This window comes from Oncorhynchus nerka, linkage group LG27 (genome assembly GCF_034236695.1).
Source record: "Oncorhynchus nerka isolate Pitt River linkage group LG27, Oner_Uvic_2.0, whole genome shotgun sequence".
NCBI classification, from domain to species: Eukaryota; Metazoa; Chordata; class Actinopteri; order Salmoniformes; family Salmonidae; genus Oncorhynchus; species Oncorhynchus nerka.
In genome coordinates this window covers 70,668,218-70,685,833 of record NC_088422.1, presented here as the reverse complement: position 1 = coordinate 70,685,833, position 17,616 = coordinate 70,668,218, and the positions used below count along the sequence as shown (strand labels likewise).

General features: G+C 41.6%; 2 protein-coding genes across 5 annotated transcripts in view; both read left to right on the top strand.

Annotated features, from left to right (window-relative positions):
- LOC115112261 (myotubularin-related protein 10-like) overlaps positions 1-17,616 on the top strand; it is a 43,311-nt gene that overhangs the window by 13,898 nt on the left and 11,797 nt on the right. Inside the window, exons 1-4 of one of the 2 annotated variants that reach the window (XM_029639197.2) lie at positions 6,221-6,457; positions 6,635-6,695; positions 13,694-13,830; positions 14,843-14,915. In XM_029639197.2, the coding sequence (XP_029495057.1) occupies positions 6,401-6,457; positions 6,635-6,695; positions 13,694-13,830; positions 14,843-14,915 (328 nt within the window). In that variant the 5' untranslated portion in view covers positions 6,221-6,400. Of the gene's footprint in view, positions 1-6,220; positions 6,458-6,634; positions 6,696-13,693; positions 13,831-14,842; positions 14,916-17,616 lie in introns of those variants that run through there. The other variant, XM_065011952.1, reaches the window with a different exon arrangement.
- LOC115112262 (uncharacterized) lies at positions 3,144-5,505 on the top strand. 3 transcript variants are annotated; one of them, XM_029639199.2, is made up of 7 exons: positions 3,144-3,252; positions 3,359-3,718; positions 3,857-4,315; positions 4,411-4,515; positions 4,621-4,645; positions 4,748-4,782; positions 4,876-5,505. In XM_029639199.2, exons 1-7 carry the CDS (start codon positions 3,195-3,197, stop codon positions 5,091-5,093), a joined length of 1,260 nt encoding a protein of 419 aa, XP_029495059.1. In that variant the 5' UTR covers positions 3,144-3,194; the 3' UTR covers positions 5,094-5,505. The 3 variants fall into 3 exon arrangements, with proteins under 3 accessions (XP_029495059.1, XP_029495058.1, XP_029495060.1); XM_029639198.2 differs by having other exon boundaries at positions 4,618-4,645; XM_029639200.2 differs by having other exon boundaries at positions 3,145-3,718; positions 4,618-4,645.

The window sequence follows — 17,616 nt, the reverse complement described above, 5'->3', positions numbered from 1 at the left end:
TAGTAAAACTGACTATCCTACCGATCCTCGATTTCGGCGATGTCATCTACAAAATGGCTTCCAACACTCTACTCAGCAAACTGGATGCAGTCTATCATAGTGCCATCCGTTTTGTCACCAAAGCACCTTATACCACCCACCACTGCGACTTGTATGCTCTAGTCGGCTGGCCCTCGCTACATATTCGTCGCCAGACCCACTGGCTCCAGGTCATCTACAAGTCCATGCTAGGTAAAGCTCCGCCTTATCTCAGTTCACTGGTCACGATGGCAACACCCATCCGTAGCACACGCTCCAGCAGGTGTATCTCACTGATCATCCCTAAAGCCAACACCTCATTTGGCCGCCTTTCGTTCCAGTACTCTGCTGCCTGTGACTGGAACGAACTGCAAAAAATCGCTGAAGTTGGAGACTTTTATCTCCCTCACCAACTTCAAACATCAGCTATCCGAGCAGCTAACCGATCGCTGCAGCTGTACATAGTCTATTGGTAAATAGCCCACCCATTTTCACCTACCTCATTCCCATACTGTTTTTATACTGTTTTTTTTATTTATTTATTTACTTTTCTGCTCTTTTGCACACCAATATCTCTACCTGTACATGACCATCTGATCATTTATCACCCCAGTGTTAATCTGCAAAATTGTATTATTCGCCTACCTCCTCATGCCTTTTGCACACATTGTATATAGACTGCCCATTTTTTTTCTACTGTGTTATTGACTTGTTAATTGTTTATTCCATGTGTAACTCTGTGTTGTCTGTTCACACTGCTATGCTTTATCTTGGCCAGGTCGCAGTTGCAAATGAGAACTTGTTCTCAACTAGCCTACCTGGTTAAATAAAGGTGAAATAAAAAAAAATTAAAACTCATGCTGCCAAACATACCCTTGTATAACTGACCATCCTACCGATCCTAGACTTTGGCGATGTCATTTACAAAATAGCCTCCAATACCCTACTCAATAAATTGGATGCAGTCTATCACAGTGCCATCCGTTTTGTCACCAAAGCCCCATATACTACCCACCACTGCGACCTGTACGCTCTCGTTGGCTGGCCCTCGCTTCATACTCGTCGCCAAACCCACTGGCTCCAGGTCATCTACAAGACCCTACTAGGTAAAGTCCCCCCTTATCTCAGCTCGCTGGTCACCATAGCAGCACCCACCTGTAGCACGCGCTCCAGCAGGTATATCTCTCTGGTCACCCCCAAAACCAATTCTTCCTTTGGCCGCCTCTCCTTCCAGTTCTCTGCTGCCAATGACTGGAACAAACTACAAAAATCTCTGAAACTGGAAACACTCTCCCTCACTAGCTTTAAGCACCAGCTGTCAAAGCAGCTCAAAAATTACTGCATCTGTACATAGCCCATCTATAATTTAGCCCAAGCAACTACCTCTCCTACTACTGTACTTTAACTCCTTTGCACCCCATTATTTCTATCTCTACCTTGCACATTCTTCCACTGAAAATCTACCGTGCCAGTGTTTTACTTGCTATATTGTATTTACTTTGCCACCATGGCCTTTTTTTTGTTGCCTTTACCTCCCTTATCTCACCTCATTTGCTCACATTGTATATAGACTTATTTTTATACTGTATAATTGACTGTATGTTTGTTTTACTCCATTTATTTTATTTATTTATCCGTTATTTAACCAGGTAAGTTAACTGAGAACACGTTCTCATTTGCAGCAACGACCTGGGGAATAGTTACAGAGGAGAGGAGGGGGATGAATGAGCCAATTGTAAACTGGGGATTATTAGGTGACCGTGATGGTTTGAGGGCCAGATTGGGAATTTAGCCAGGACACCGGGGTTAACACCCCTACTCTTACGATAAGTGCCATGGGATCTTTAATGACCTCAAAGAGTCAGAACACCCGTTTAAAACCCCATCCGAAAGACGGCACCCTACACAGGGCAGTGTCCCCAATCACTCCCCTGGGGCATTGGGATATTCTTTTAGACCAGAGGAAAGAGTGCCTCCTACTGGCCCTCCAAAACCACTTCCAGCAGCTTCTGGTCTCCCATCCAGGAACTGACCAGGACCATGTCTAACTCTGTGTTGTTGTATGTGTCGAACTGCTTTGCTTTGTCTTGGCCAGGTCGCAATTGTAAATGAGAACTTGTTCTCAACTTGCCTACCTGGTTAAATAAAGGTGAAATAAAAAAATAATTTTAAAAAACCTGAAAGGCCGCTCAGCAAGGAAGAAGCCACTGCTCCAAAACCTCCATAAAAAAGCCAGACTACGGTTTGCAACTGCAAATGGGGACAAAGATTGTCCCCATTTGAAGCGAAAGAGCATGCGTTTAGTTTTACTTTATGGTACCTTTACTTTATAGGTTATGTCGATATAGGACTCGTTTTACTGTGGTTATGGATACTTTTGTACCTGTTTCCTCCAGCATCTTCACAAGGTCCTTTGCTGTTGTTCTGGGATTGATTTGCACTTTTCACACCAAAGTACGTTCATCTGTAGGAGACAGAAGTCGTCTCCTTCCTGAGCGATATGACGGCTGCGTGGTCCCATGGTGTTTATACTTGCGTACTATTTACTATTGTTTGTACAGATGAACGTGGTACCTTCAGGCGTTTGGAAATTGTTCCCAAGGATGAACCAGACTTGTGGAGGTCTACAATTTTTTTTCTGAGGTCTTGGCTGACTTCTTTCGATTATCCCATGATGTCAAGCAAATAGGCACTGTGTTTGAAGGTAGGCCTTTACATACATCCACAGGTACACCTCCAGTTGTCTCAAATGATGTCAATTAGCCTATCAGAAGCTTCTAAAGCCATGACATAGTTTTCTGGAATTTTCCAAGCTTTTTAAAGACAGTCAACTTCGTGTATGTAAACTCCTGACCCACTGGAATTGTGAAACAGTGAATTATAAGTGAAATAATCTGTCTGTAAACAATTATTGGAAAAATGACTTGTGTCATATGCACAAAGTAGATGTCCTAACCGACTTGCCAAACTGTAGTCTGTTAACAAGAAAATTGTGGAGTGGTTATTAAAAAACGAGTTTTAATGACTCCAACCTAAGTGTATTTAAACTTCCAACATCAACTGTATATCATACAAACACCACAAACACCCTCTGTTCATTCTTCCTTCCTGTAAAATTCTGTTCCGTTTCCTCATTCTGTGAATCATGAACAAAACAGCTTTGTAATCTAAGTTCAATGATCATGGATATGCTATCTATCTTCATGGTGATGACTCTCGTAGGAAAATGTCAAGGTCGGTAACTATTTTTATCAACAGTTTAAGACTTGAATAATAGGGTTTGTGAGTCTACAATCGAGGAGCTTGATTCTAACTTTGGAAACCGTTTTCTCTCTCAAAGGGAACACTTATCTAAATTATCAAGAGAAAGAGGAAGCTATATCCCTACAATGTGAAGAGAGAATTTGGCAACTTGATCTAGATGAAGACAATACGGTGGATTGCACTTTGAATTGCAGTCTTCATGACAATGAGAAGAAATGTGACCAAGATCCGAAGTGCAATAATACAACATTTACATTAGAAACAAAAACCTGCAAAAACAGTATCAAACAATGTTTAAATATGAAATTGGAGAAAAACGTCACTGGATTCTTTGCATGTTTTCATACCTTTCCATCAAATGACCAACACTTATTCCCCTTTAAACCTTCAAAAGATCAGGTGGAATCATTTATTGTGGCATTTGTTGAACCAAAGAGTAAGTTCACATTTCCTAACTTTCACAATTTCTAAATGATATACAACTCACATTACAGTATACTGTACAATATATTGTATATAGACATATATCTGTTTATGAAAATATTTAACATCAAATTATGTTCTGTTTCTGTAGTGGTGATATGCTACCCTGGTGTGGAAACTAAAACGTCTGTTACCAAACAGCATGGAGAATCAGTCAACCTTGCATGTAATTTCACAGTAGCCAAAGATTACTCTAGCTTTCCATTTTCAGTGTATTGGATCAAAACCATCAGTGGCAACAGTAGCATCTGTCTTTATTCTTATTCTTATGATAGTGATGTACAATTATATGACCACCATTGTCTCATTGATGAGGCCCTGCTGAAACGAAGGTCAAATACTTCATCTATTCCCCTAACAAGCCCTATCTTTCATAACCTTAAGATCAGCAATGCCACATATTCAGACAGTGGACAGTATGTTTGTGCCGTACAGGTGCTTAAGAATAGAAAAGGGCACTGGAAGGTAATAACTAATGTCACAGTCACTGTGAATGGAGAATTCAACAACCACCCCAACAGGAATGACACAGCCCTGTTATATACTCCTGGTGAGTCACAGTATACTGTTTTTACTAATACATGAAATGATCATGAATAATACCTAATTGATCTTCATTCTGAATGCTTTGTGTTTTATTAAAAGGGGATCCTTACATACCACTGTATGTAGTGGGAGCCTTGTTCTTCTCCTGCCTGTTTGTTACTGCCATTGTCATTGTCATGCTGAAAAATACCAAGATTTCACAAGGTGAGTAAAATCCAACATACTGTATGTTCTATCATCAGGTGTGTATTTAAAAAAAAAAAAGTAATGTTATTGACATGGGCTTTCTGTTTTTTCTTCCTCCAGCAGAATCTCACACTCTGAGAATGAAAAGGTATTTCATTATTTGGAAATACCATTTCCGATAGCCATGAATTAATTACATGTTGCTGATATGGAATTTTATAATAATAAATACTTTATTTAATCATTGCAGAGAACAAGATGGAGAGGAGACAATTAACTCAGACTGTAAGTTAGCATATTATTTCCGTAAAAGGAATTTGCAATACTGACAGATTTTCAAACCCATCTAACCCCACTGCTTCCTCTTTCTGGGTGTAGGCTCCCCATATGTTGAGGGCAGAGGAGAGGATGAGGGGCTCTTCTCACTTCTGAAGCTGACTGAAGTGAGAGATCCTGCTGCTGTTGCTGTCGAGCCCTATTCTGTAGTCATGCTCAATACTGAGTATGAGGCCTTTGACCCCCAGGCCACTCAGACATCATCCACCTACCCTCTCAGGATTGGAGCTCAGGATTGGAGCGAAAGTATGAGTTACTAGCAGCCAATAGTTACTCATATGATGTAGAAAAGTGAGCTAAAGATAATGTCTTTCATATTGGGTTTAGACAAGGATTTGGGCGGGGCTGCCAGGGGTTTGTTTGGGATGGCCGGTGGGAGGGGTTGAGTGTTGGTTAAAAAAACATTTGTGATTCTTATTGATTGTACAGGTTATGTGACTCAATAAAAAACTTAGCTCACAAAAATTAAGTTAAATTAAAGAGAAAATGAGAATTTACTTTCTTTTTTAATTTAATGTTTTTGTGTTCATTCATGCTCTACTGAACATTTCCACTAGATGGCGTTAGTGCTCAGTCCTACAGTTGTGCTTACTGTTTCTCTGATATTGTGTAACATGTGTGATTACCTAATTATTTTGTAACATTGAATAAACATTGCAGAAATAAAATGTACATGATTATTATTCTTTTTTTTTTTATTTTGGGGGGGGGGGGCATGGTACTCAATCATTGCAATATCAATAGGCGATAGTGTAGACTAAACATGATTAATCATTGTCTTAAATAGACATAAATTAATGGACCAGACGATGCTTGAGGTATCAAGAGAGTAAGATATAGCACTTTCTGGGGCCCTCTCTACCCTCCGTTGTAGGCCAAAAGCCCTTAAAATTGATTTTTTTCTCCGTTTTTTATATCTTAAATCTGAACAGGAGTCAGTTACAGCTGGTCCCAGATCTGTGCTTGGGGGTGCAACATAGACCGATGCTCTTCCCCCTCCCGAATGGAAACATGGCCGTTGTGTCCATAGCAAAAAGGATAGCAAAGCCTTGGATATAATGCTGCTAGCTAAATACGAAAGTTATCGCTGCTGTATGCCAGCAGGGTTTACGTTGTGGAGTTCTTCTCCAGTAAATTAGTGAATTAACTCACCGTCTGCAGCTAGGCGTTCGCAAAGTTCTGCGAATGGAATGCTTGCTAGTTAGCTAAAGCTAGCTAGGTTGTTTGACGACGTAAAAGTTGCTTGCTAGCAGCTAATTACAAGGCTAGCTAGTAACTTGCTCGCGAGTAGGACAACCAGAGCTCGCCAGCACAACACAGCAGCTGTGTTGACACGAAACGAAAGGAGATACCCAGCAAGCTATCCCGGCCTGATCCATATGGGGAAATCTATCTCGAAAAATTGACTGTATTGTTGACTACTTCACATTTTCAGCAGTTTATTTTTTTAGCTGTTGTTATTGTTCTAGCCAAGGTACAAGTTAGTTAACGTTTGACATTCTTTTCTTACTGTAATCTTGGAAGTATCCATTAATCATCTTTATTTATTGGACTCAAGCTATTAATAATGTTTTCTGTGAAGCCCTTGAAACCAACCTTTAAATCCTACCTTCTGCCTGTACAGGTGAGTAACCTCACTTGACTAGCAAAGTTACTCTGTCCTCGGTATACTTAGTTAATTGCTATTACTGAGTAGTTCGCTAGCTAGGATTACTTGTTCAATTCACTAGCTATATGTTGTGCATAATTTAGGTAGCTTATTATAGACTAACAAAATATCTCTGTTTTATATTTCATGCAGACTGATCTGAAAAAAACTCCACAGCCACCTATCAAGAAGTTAGAGGCCAAGTTACTTCCAGGTGAGTTTACAGTTCCCTCTGCCACAGCTAGCTTGTTGTTTCTGACTGTTCTATTTGTAACTATCAACTATGTTATGAGTACATAGAGAATACATACATTTAACCACTCATCAAAATATCCCGCTCCTGAAAAATAACCAGTAAAGGGTGACCTCATCCAGCTATAGTCTTTCTTTTCATGCTAAGGTAGAAGATGACTGATATTTCAATGACCAGCCAGTGAAAACTCATCTCTTCAGCTAAATGTAATTTCTTGTTTTGAATGTGTTCTCTGTCAGTGCACCTCACTTGTGGTTTTCCCCACAGGCATTTGGCATCCCTTATTGTCGCATCATTAGGCTGTGGTAATCTCATCCAACTGAAAGTCCATTTTCTCTGTGCTGTCTCAAGTCACCATGACAATGCAGTTCCTGCCTGGCTCCCTTTTCATCACTGCAACTAACTGTGCATAATTTAGCCTTAGTTAACAATGGGCTGGTTCAGATATGCCTCCTGATTTTGCAGTCAAATCCCAGCTCAGAGAGGATGCGAGTTGGTTAATGACTGTCTTAAGGAGGTTACAATAAGAGATTCACAAGGGTATTTCCTGTTCACAGAGCATCAGTCACTGAAAACTATTTCTTGCCTTTTGTGTGTTTTTCTTGGCAGGGCCTCAGGTTTGTTTACTTTTTTACATTAAGTTGGCAGTGTTTGTGTGAGCAAAACTGACACCCAACCTCTGCATATTAAAAGCCAACAACATTCTTAAGCATTTCGGTTCATTCATGGCTGTTATGGAGGCGGAAGTTCACTGATATAATGGAGCAAGATTAAGAAACAGTTGACCATATAAACTTGAAGTGTCATTAGGCCTATATCTGAGTCTGAGGACAAGTTGTGAATCAGAGGTTGTGCTGTGGGACGAATTTCCCTTTGAGGCGTTCACTCCTTATAATTAAGCAACAGAGGATGGACCTTCCTTTTTTCTAAAATAGATGCGCCTTGCCTGGTTTTACTTACTCTGCTGAAATAATAACAAAACCTCCCTCTTGCACTGTATTGCTCTTTTCTCTGCTTTGCAGGGCTCTACACTGACTTAAATTGGAAAATGTTTGCCTACACAAATACAGTTAGGAGCACAATGACTAATATTTGATGTAATAAAACTAGAATCCTTAATTATTTTTCTTAGATTGCTCAGCAAAATGTAGGCTCATATGTGAGTAAAACTGTCACACTCTGTAGCCCTGCTTTGGTATGTATAGTTTTACCCTTATCTATTTCAGCTGATTATTTTAAGACACTGGTATGTTTTATAGAGGGATACTGCTTTTCCCTTGGCTGGAGGTTTAGCTATTGTTATTGCTGGGTTCTGTCAGTGTGTTTCTATGAATGCTGGCAGTGAAAGTAAACATGACGCACTCACGCAGTGCCACCTGGCCTTGCTTTACAAAATTCACCTCCTCTCCCTCAACTGGACTACAAACCGTTTAGCCTACATTGAATCTCAGGTTTGATTTTACACTATGGTCTATGTTCTGATCTTTAGTTCATGGCTCTGTGAGGGTGGCCCTGAATGGAGAGACTTTGGCTTTATTTGTGGGCCTCCCAGCTCCTCGGTAGGGTTGCTATGCGACTTAAATGTGACCCATTCAAAGGGGTCTCTGATTGAATGATCCATTCAAGTGCACACCAACCTGACGAGACAGAGGACCACAGTGGGGCTAACTCATCTCAACAACTCATCTCAACTGTCCTCCTCTCTCTTCTGTCTTCCCCTCTCTCTCTCTCTCTCTTCATCTGTCCTCCTCCCTTAATTTCTGTAGCTCTCTGTTTATCTCTGTTATTCTCTTCATCCCTGGCTGGATCCTTTGCTGGCTGCCCACCTCTAATTATTGAACTGTCTGGTTGGGTTTCTCCCTCTTCTCGCTGAATGTTTTTATTTTTCTCCTCCTCTAGGCCTAGTTCTCTCACCCCCCGCACTCTCTCTTTCTCTCTCTCTCTTTGTATGTGACCTGTGTTTCTGGAGTGTGGGTGTCCAAACATAGACGACCAACATTGACTGTTTTGTTTAGGCTCCTCGCTGACACACTGTCACCTTTACGACACACGTTCATCTGAACTGTAGGCATCTGTAATGATAGTTAGACAGGTACTGTAATTGATGTCCCGCTGTTGTTTTCTCAGTAGGAGAATGTGAGCTGTGGCCTCTCCTGAGGCGATGGAAAAATGTGCCTAGCAGTGGTGTTTGCATGAGGCAAAGCTAACTCTCTGTACTCCCAAGCACATTCTCACCTCTCTGGCCCACATACTCCTACTGTCCTCAGTCTCTCTTCACCACTTAGTTTGTCAGCACATGAGTTCTGCTCCGTTAATCACACAAGCTAGGCTAATATGGGCAAAGTCATGAGTTTCTCAAAATGACGTGTCCTGTCGCTATCCATCAGCAATGTGATGGTGTTACTGGCGCACTGTACTCTACTATTGTACAGGTGGAATGCTGAAGCATATCTGTCCCTTTAACTGCCATCTTTGTGTTGTGACTGAGGCATTTCTCCCTAGTCTCGTGTGACTCAGAGGATTGTGATAATCACTGTATACAGAGACCATGTTGGGTCTCAGCTTGTTTCCCTCGCCACCAGATGTCCAAACTGTGATCTGGTTTGCTAGGTGCTGTACACAAGCACAGGTAGCCTGCTTTGAAAGCTACAAAACCCCAGGAAGCAAAGCCAGGTTGTGGTTAGTTTTGTCAGTTGGCAGGTGTGATCACATGAGTAGCCCTATTTGATTTAGGGTTTTGTGGACTTAGTCAAAAAGGAGAACCTCATCCTAGGAAGTGTTTTGTTTCCTCCAGTATGATTACATGATATACATGTTTTTGACATGCCAATCACACACAGGATAGGCCTTGTGATTGTTCTGAATCTGTGTTACCTCTGGTCACATGATAGACCATGACCATGGCCAACAGACATTTATCTGAATAGGCACTGAAAGTAGCCAACTCTGATAAACAGAGAGTGCAATGATGTAAGCGGTTGATGACATGACCACAGTACTGTTTGTTAGATGTTGTGGTAACCCAGGTTACTTACAGAGTTGCAGTCCAGTGGGGGTTAAAGGCTACAGTCCAGGCAGTACTGTACTTTTGTGTCAGACCTGTCAGCATTCTGCCTCCACAAAAGAGTTGTTAACTCATCAAGCCAGCAGATTATTAGACCCAGCTTTGGAAGTAAATACAGGGGTGATGGTGGGCAGTTGCTGACTGGTCCCACAATTACAAGAGCGACAACCTATTTCTTCAGTCTCTCTCTCTGTTCCTTGTCTGATCTTAATCCATGCTGTGAAACATGACAGTAGAACTCCACCCTACTATACCCACTCCTCATCTTCAATAAGACTCACAGGCCATAAAGTCTTATTGTTACATTCTTGTGCATAAGTTAAACAACTTGTGATGCAGTCACATGGGTGATATAATGTAGCTTGTAAACAATGTTTAACATGGAATACAGGCAAGAACAAATAGGCCTAGCCTTGGGCGTAATTCATAAGTAACATGTTCACGTTTGTTTATTCGTCATCTACAAGGAGTAGCCTTCACAGTGCAAGATTCACCTGCAAGTCAGCATTTCATTGCACCGTGTACTCCATGTGTATATACAGTTGAAGTCGGAAGTTTACATTCACCTTAGCCAACTACATTTAAACTCAGTTTTTCACAATTCCTGACATTTACTCCTAGTAAAAATTCCCTGTCTTAGGCAAGTTAGGATCACCACAATTTTGGCCCTTTCCTCCTGACAGAGCTGGTGTAACTGGGTCAGATTTGTAGGCCTTGCTCGCACACGCTTTTTCAGTTCTGCCCACACATTTTATATAGGATTGAGGTCAGGGCTTTGTGATGGTCACACCAATACCTTTACTTTGTTGTTCTTAAGCCATTTTGCCACAACTTTGGAAGTATGCTTGGGGTCATTGTACATTTGGAAGACCCATTTGCGACCAAGCTTTAACGTCCTGACTGATATCTTGAGATGTTGCTTCAATATATCCACATAATTTTCCTCCCTCATGAAGCAATCTATTTTGTGAAGTGCATCAATCCCTCCTGCAGCAAAGCACCCCCACAACATGATGCTGCCACACCCGTGCTTCACGGTTGGGATGGTGTTCTTCGGCTTGCAAGCCGCCCCCTTTTTCCTCCAAACAGAACGATGGTCATTATGGCCAAACAGTTCTATTTTTGTTTCGTCAGACCAGAGGATATTTCTCAAAAAAATACGGTCTTTTTCCCCATGTGCAGTTGCAACCCATAGTCTTGCTTTTTAATGGCGGTTTTGAAGCAGTGGCTTATTCCTTTCTGAGCGGCCTTTCAGGTTATGTCGATATCGGACTCGGTTTACTGTGGATATAGATACTTTTGTGCCTGTTTCATCCAGCATCTTCACAAGGTCTTTTGCTGTTGTTCTGGGATTGATTTGCACTTTTCGCACTATAGTACGTTCATCTCTAGGAGACCGAATGCGGCTCCTTCCTGAGCGGTTTGACGGCTGCTCGGTCCTATGGTGTTTATATTTGCATACTATTGTTTGTACAGATGAACGTGGTACCTTCAGGCATTTGGAAATTGGTCCCAAGGATGAACCAGGTTTGTGGAGGTCTACAATTTGTTTTCTGAGGTCTTGGCTGATTTCCTTTGAATTTCCCATGATGTCATGCAGAGAGGCACTGAGTTTGAAGTTAGGCCTTGAAATACATCCACAGGTACACCTCCAATTGACTCAGGCTAATTGACATAATTTATCAGAAGCTTCTAAAGCCATGACATCATTTTCTGGAATTTTCCAAGCTGTTTAAAGGCACAGTCAACTTAGTGTATGTAAACTTCTGAACCACTGGAATTGTGATACAGTGAATTATACATTAAATAATCTGTCTGTAAACAATTATTGGAAAAATAACTTGTGTCATGCACAAAGTGAATGTCCTAATCGACTTGCCAAAACTGTAGTTTGTTAACAAGAAATTTGTGGACTGGTTGAAAAACTAGTTTTAATTACTCCAACCTAAGTGTATGTAAACTTCCAACTGTAAATGTACGGTCAGGCTCTAATTTGAGTGTACGGTCAGGCTCTAATTTGAGTGTACGGTCAGGCTCTAATTTGAGTTTACGGGCAGGCTCTAATTTGAGTGTACGGGCAGGCTCTAATTTGAGTGTACGGTCAGGCTCTAATTTGAGTGTACGGTCAGGCTCTAATTTGAATGTACGGTCAGGCTCTAATTTGAATGTACGGGCAGGCTCTAATTTGAATGTACGGGCAGGCTCTAATTTGAATGTACGGGCAGGCTCTAATTTGCTCATAAACAATGCAGTGTATAATCTGAATGAATGCATCAAAATAAACCAGCTAAATGGAAAGTGACAGATTACATCTGGGCTGAATGGGTTAAACTCATGCTGACTGAGGGAAAATCTGTCATTTTGACATGTGATGATCCTGTTTACAGTGCTGGGCCTGGTTCGCTTTGGCTGTTCCCTGCCTGTCCTACGGTAACCATCTGCAAAGCAGCTCCAGCTGTTATAGTCTAGCGATGCTGCAGTGTCACTCACAACCATACTGCCACGATATAGGGAATCACCACTGCACTGCATTCATGTACTAGTCAATCATACAGTCTCTTCTACTTTATGTCTTCACTTCATGCAACGGTAAATTCATGCTTAATCTATCATGAAATGCCAGGAATTTTGCACTATGCCAAGGTAGCAGCTGCATTCATTGATCTGGTGATTGTTTAGATTTGAAGCATTTGAGAGAGACAATGGTATGTCATAAACATTCATGTCCTTCAATGTTGCCAGCGAGGTTGAGAGCTAATTACTGTCAGACCTCTTAGGTCCCTGTTCAGTGACACAGGAAATGGCAACATCAATAAAATCTACATGAATAGTTTAGTCTAGAAAGTTACGGTCTAGTTTAGGACTGGGTACACCTGTCTTTGTTGAAGAGGGGTTTTGATCTGGATGTAAAACTTGAGAGGACCTCGATCCATCAAGCAGCCTTACTAACCAAAGTGGTCTCTGTCCGTTTGAGGCTGTGCTCCGTTAAAAGTTTATGCTGGGTTCTCAGTTCTCCTAATGGCAGATCATTTTCCCAGGAGGAGGACAGCTAGGCCCACCTGATCCCCATTCTCCTGCTCATGGGGCTTTCCTGGCAAGCCCGTAGTGCATGTGCTGAGTCTGTGAACTCCCACTGAATGGCCAGAGAGAGAGCGCGCGATCCTGGAGTAGAAACAGTCAACAGTATATGTGACTCATCATGGGCTCTTTTTTTATATTGAAAAATAAATACCTCTTGGAGCCGTGTGCATCTGGGCTATGGAGGTAATTAAAAACATCTGTTTTTTAGAGGAGGAGAGGAAAGTCCTGTAAATGGAGGGAACCCTCATTGGTTCAGACACCAGGTTGTTTGTCAGGCTGTGGGTGTTTTGTCCTGAGATGCTACTGGAACCAAAGAGGGGTTAAAGAGTAGAGGTCACAACGGGCTACTAGGCCTATAGGTTAGGCAACAGAGAGTGTTGTGTTGACCTCCTCTGTCATGAAGAGGTCTAGCTATTCTATGACAGGTATTTCCACCAACCTGACACAACGCCTCAGACTGGAATATGGGATCATTAGAGCCAATTCGAGGGCCTGAGAGGAGAAATGCACAGATCACTCTCCAGCAGCGTAACAGGAGGCCTTTGGCTCGATGGCAGAATCCTGAATGAGACTAGGAGATAGACATCTCAGTATGTGATCATTCCACATCCATAGCACATTTTCCCAAGCTTCATTCATGTCATATTACTCAGCCATCAGCCCATGTTTTGTTTCATCGCTATAAGACTTAAAATAACTTTGTGGTTAACACTCACACCTTCCATTTCTGTCCCTTTTAGGCCTATGTTTTATATCTATTTTCTTTGAAACCTAAATGTCATGGTTCATGTTACTTCCTGTTTGTCATTCTCAGGGGAGATTGTGGTGAATGAAGTGAGCTTTGTGAGGAAGTGCATCGGAGCAGATGGCAGTCATGGTGACCTGTGGGGGAAGCTGATATGCACCAACTTCAAGGTTTCCTTCATCACCCATGATGCCCTCCCCAAACAGGTATATTTTCAATGTGAGTGCACTCCAGTGGAGGCTGCTGAGGGGAGGACTGCTCATAATAATGACTGGAACGGTGAGAATGGAATGGCATCAGACACATGGAAACCGTGTGTTTGATGTATTTGATACCATTTCACTGATTCCGCTCCAGCCATTACCACGAGCCCGTCCTGCTTAATTAAGGTGCCACCAACCTCCTGTGGTACACTGTGTGCCTCTCTCCCAAAAATGACTGTAGCTCTATGGGCTAGTTACCCAGACATGGATTAATCCGAGACATTCTCCATTAAAATGTATTTTTAGTCCAAGACTAGTCTTAATCTGTGTCCTGGGAGACTGGCCCTACATGATCACACCTGAGTTTATTGGAGAAAGTGTGGTCAAGGTTGCCACATGATAAGCAGCATGTGGGATAGGCATGTTGTGAAATACCCATCAACAAAAAGGTTTGTAGGACACTGGTGTCTTTCTTCCAGGGTCAAATGTTTTTTGTAACCTCCCACCCTGTGCTTTTAGACCACCTGTTTTGTGTTAAGCTTATTTTGATGCATTCACCTCTTAAACAACTTAGTGAGTCATCCCAGATCTGTTTACTTGAAAAACAAAAGTTTATAGGACTCGTGGACAGATTGCACTGCTCTTGGAAATCAGCCTTGATCTTAATGGTCCTCATTGATGGCAAAATTGTGGATTTGCCTTTCAGTGCAAATGGGGTCACTTTTAGATTCACACATTTGCTCGAAAGTTGTCAATGATCTCCATTCATCAGCTGATTCCATGTTAATCATTATATTTCACTGAAATACAAAAACAACAGTATCATCATCAGTGTTCCTGGCAGAGCATTTCCAGATGGTTCAAATATTCTCTTCTCAGCTGTTGATAACATGTGGTGCAGTCTCACTCTGCTCCAGTTAAAAGCTCTGGTCTCCCTGGAACTATTGTTTGCTTTTTCCCCAGGTACCTACACTCCTCACCATGTTGATCTCTGTGTTGTGTTGTGTTCTCTCAGAGGTTCCAGGTTGCCAACCGTCTGCTTGGAGAGCACGATGTTCCCCTTGCGTGTGTGGAGCAAGTGGTGACAGGTAAGACCATGTGCTATTATGCTAACCATGGTGATGAGATGGTAAACAAACTCAAACAGCAATCTCCACCAAAATATAACTCTCAGTGGAAAGTAACCTACTCCTATGACACTGGCAGTCCCTTTAGTCCAGAAAAAAAGATCAGTTTAGGTTCCTGACAGGTAATGTTTATTTTTTTAATAGCCTGTATAAAATAAATTACCTATGAAACGCATTGCCCCCCACGATTTTGTCTTTATGACCGATATAGTGGATTTGTAAGACCCCCCCACACTTCTTGGACCGCTGCAGCTGTAATGCTTCATCTACACTCAGCTGTTGAACTATGAATGCACAATGGACAGGTTGTGCTCTCCTCCTTTGAAATCCCCATAAATGTTTTTTTGTCTGATGGCTGAGGGACCAGTCGGATCTCTCAGATCCAATCACGTCCCATCTGGCTGACCCCAGTCTCTGTGTTTAGGCTGATACCAGGCTGATTTGACACACACCATTGACTTAAACCAGTTTTGGTAACTGCCTGCCTGCTCCCCCTGGACACGGATCCATTTTTAGTATCTCCATAGATGAGGTCATAGCCCAGACGAGGGCCCTGGCTGAAAAGCCTGTTCCGGATTAACCTTGTTTGTGTAACTCATAGCCTCACTCTCTGCTGACATGGCTGGGAGTGTGGGGCTGTTGTGCTGAGCTGATAGAGCATGAAGCAATGTTTTCTACTCAGTACACCCTCAACAAAGGTCCTTTATGAGAGCCTTAGCTTGGCAAAATTACTGACCCAACGCTCCACCCACCACAAACTGAGACGAGGCATTGGTCTTATCCTTGTCTGGTAAGGTAGTGAAGGTGTGTGCAGGTGGTGGTACACAGGCCAAGACTAGATTCCTGGTGTGCCATGGAAACATGCAAATAATCCCCTTCTGGTTCTAAGATCATTATATACTGAACAAAAATATAAACGCAGCATGCAACAATTTCAAGATTTTACTGAGTTACAGTTCATATAAAGAAATCAGTCAATTAAAATAAATACATTTGGCCCTAATCTATGGATTTCACCAGTGGTGGAAAAATTTCCCAATTGTCATACTTGAGGAAAAGTAAAGATACCTTTTTTTTTTAGATAATGACTCAAGTAAAAGAGTAAGTCACCCAGTAAAATCCTACTTTAGTAAGAGTCTTAAGTATTTGGTTTTCAATATACTTAACTATCAAAAGTAAATGTAATTGATAAAATATACTTAAGTATCAAAAGTATGAATCATTTCAAATTCCTTATATTAAGCAAACCAGACAGCACCATCTTCTTGTTTTTTTCAAATGTATTTACAGATAGCCAGGGGCACGCTCCAACACTTAGACATCATTTACAAATAAAGCATGTGTTTAGTGAGTCTGCCAGATCAGAGGCAGTAGGGATGACCAGGGATGTTTTCTTGATAAGCATGTGAATTAGACCAGTTTCCTGTCCTGCTAAGCATTCAAAATGTAACGAGAACTTTTGGGTGTCAGGGAAAAGGTAAGGAGTAAAAAGTACATACTTTTGTTTAGGAATGTAGTGAAGTAAAAGTTGTCAAAAATATTAATAGTAAAGTAGCTAGCTACTTCCAGACACTGTGCTGCTGGCAACAAAAGCCAGAATTAACCATGACCATTGAGAACGCACAACGACTATACCACTTATTTGAAGTCATTACTTTATAACATTGCTCAACATTTTCTTGACATTTGTCAAATCAATGAATTTGTATCTTAAGACCAATAAGCATACTACATACATACTCAATAAATGTATTTTGTCTGTTCTGAATGACGTATCCACTCACTGACGCTCCCTGCCAGTCCGAGCGGGTCCCTTTTCTGCTCTGCTTAGTCGGAGTGTGGGGCTCCCTGCCACATCTAACGCAACCTCGGTCTCCCCAGGGGCAATCAGCAAACGGAGTTAGCCATCCCGTCCTTGTCGCCAAATTGTCAGAGGAAGAGAGACTGCAGATTCTTTCAAACAACAAATGTATTATATGATTTGCAAAAATGAAGCAATCAACCATCACTAAGAATAGTCAGAGTTGAAAGCTCTACGAACAGAGTTGGCTCTGAGCTTTTATAGAAAAGTTCAATCTCTTTGTTAATGTGGCAGTTAGCAGATGTGTGCAAACAGGGGTGGGAGACGTAGTGTATAAAAGGCATTTAGTTTGTCTCTGTAGATTAAGATAGCTGACGTTGCCACCATTGTCTGTTCTTTCCTGCAAGTTTCCATACAGAGGAGTTCCTGCAGATAGTACAAACGGGATGTCACATACTGGGGTCGCACCCAGTTCTTATTTGTACGCCCAGACTTATAACTGTCCCACAAGACAACAAGCCTGCATCAGCGGAAAAAACAGCATAGTATGTCTAATTTTCCACGACAACATTACTACAGTCAGCATGCCAATTGCCCACTGTCAACTTGAGACATCTGTGGCATTGTGTTGTGTGACAAAACTGCACATTTTAGAGTGGCCTTTTATTGTCCTTAGCACAAGGTTCACATCTATTTCAGCTCATGAGACATGGCACCAACACTTTACATGTTGCGTTTATAATTTTGTTCAGGATATTTCAGAGGGTGAAATAAACAGTTGAATCTTGTGGAAAAGGTTTTACCATATATAATACGTGAGGAACCTCTGAAAAAGATTATTCTGTATTCAGAATAACATAA

Coding starts and splice junctions, on each gene's coding strand:
- LOC115112262 (XM_029639198.2), top strand. CDS start 3,195: ATGATCATGGATATGCTATCTATCTTCATGGTGATGACTCTCGTAGGA. Junction 4,316..4,410: donor AGCCCTGTTATATACTCCTG/GTGAGTCACAGT, acceptor TTTTATTAAAAG/GGGATCCTTACATACCACTG. Junction 4,516..4,617: donor AAATACCAAGATTTCACAAG/GTGAGTAAAATC, acceptor TTCTTCCTCCAG/CAGAATCTCACACTCTGAGA.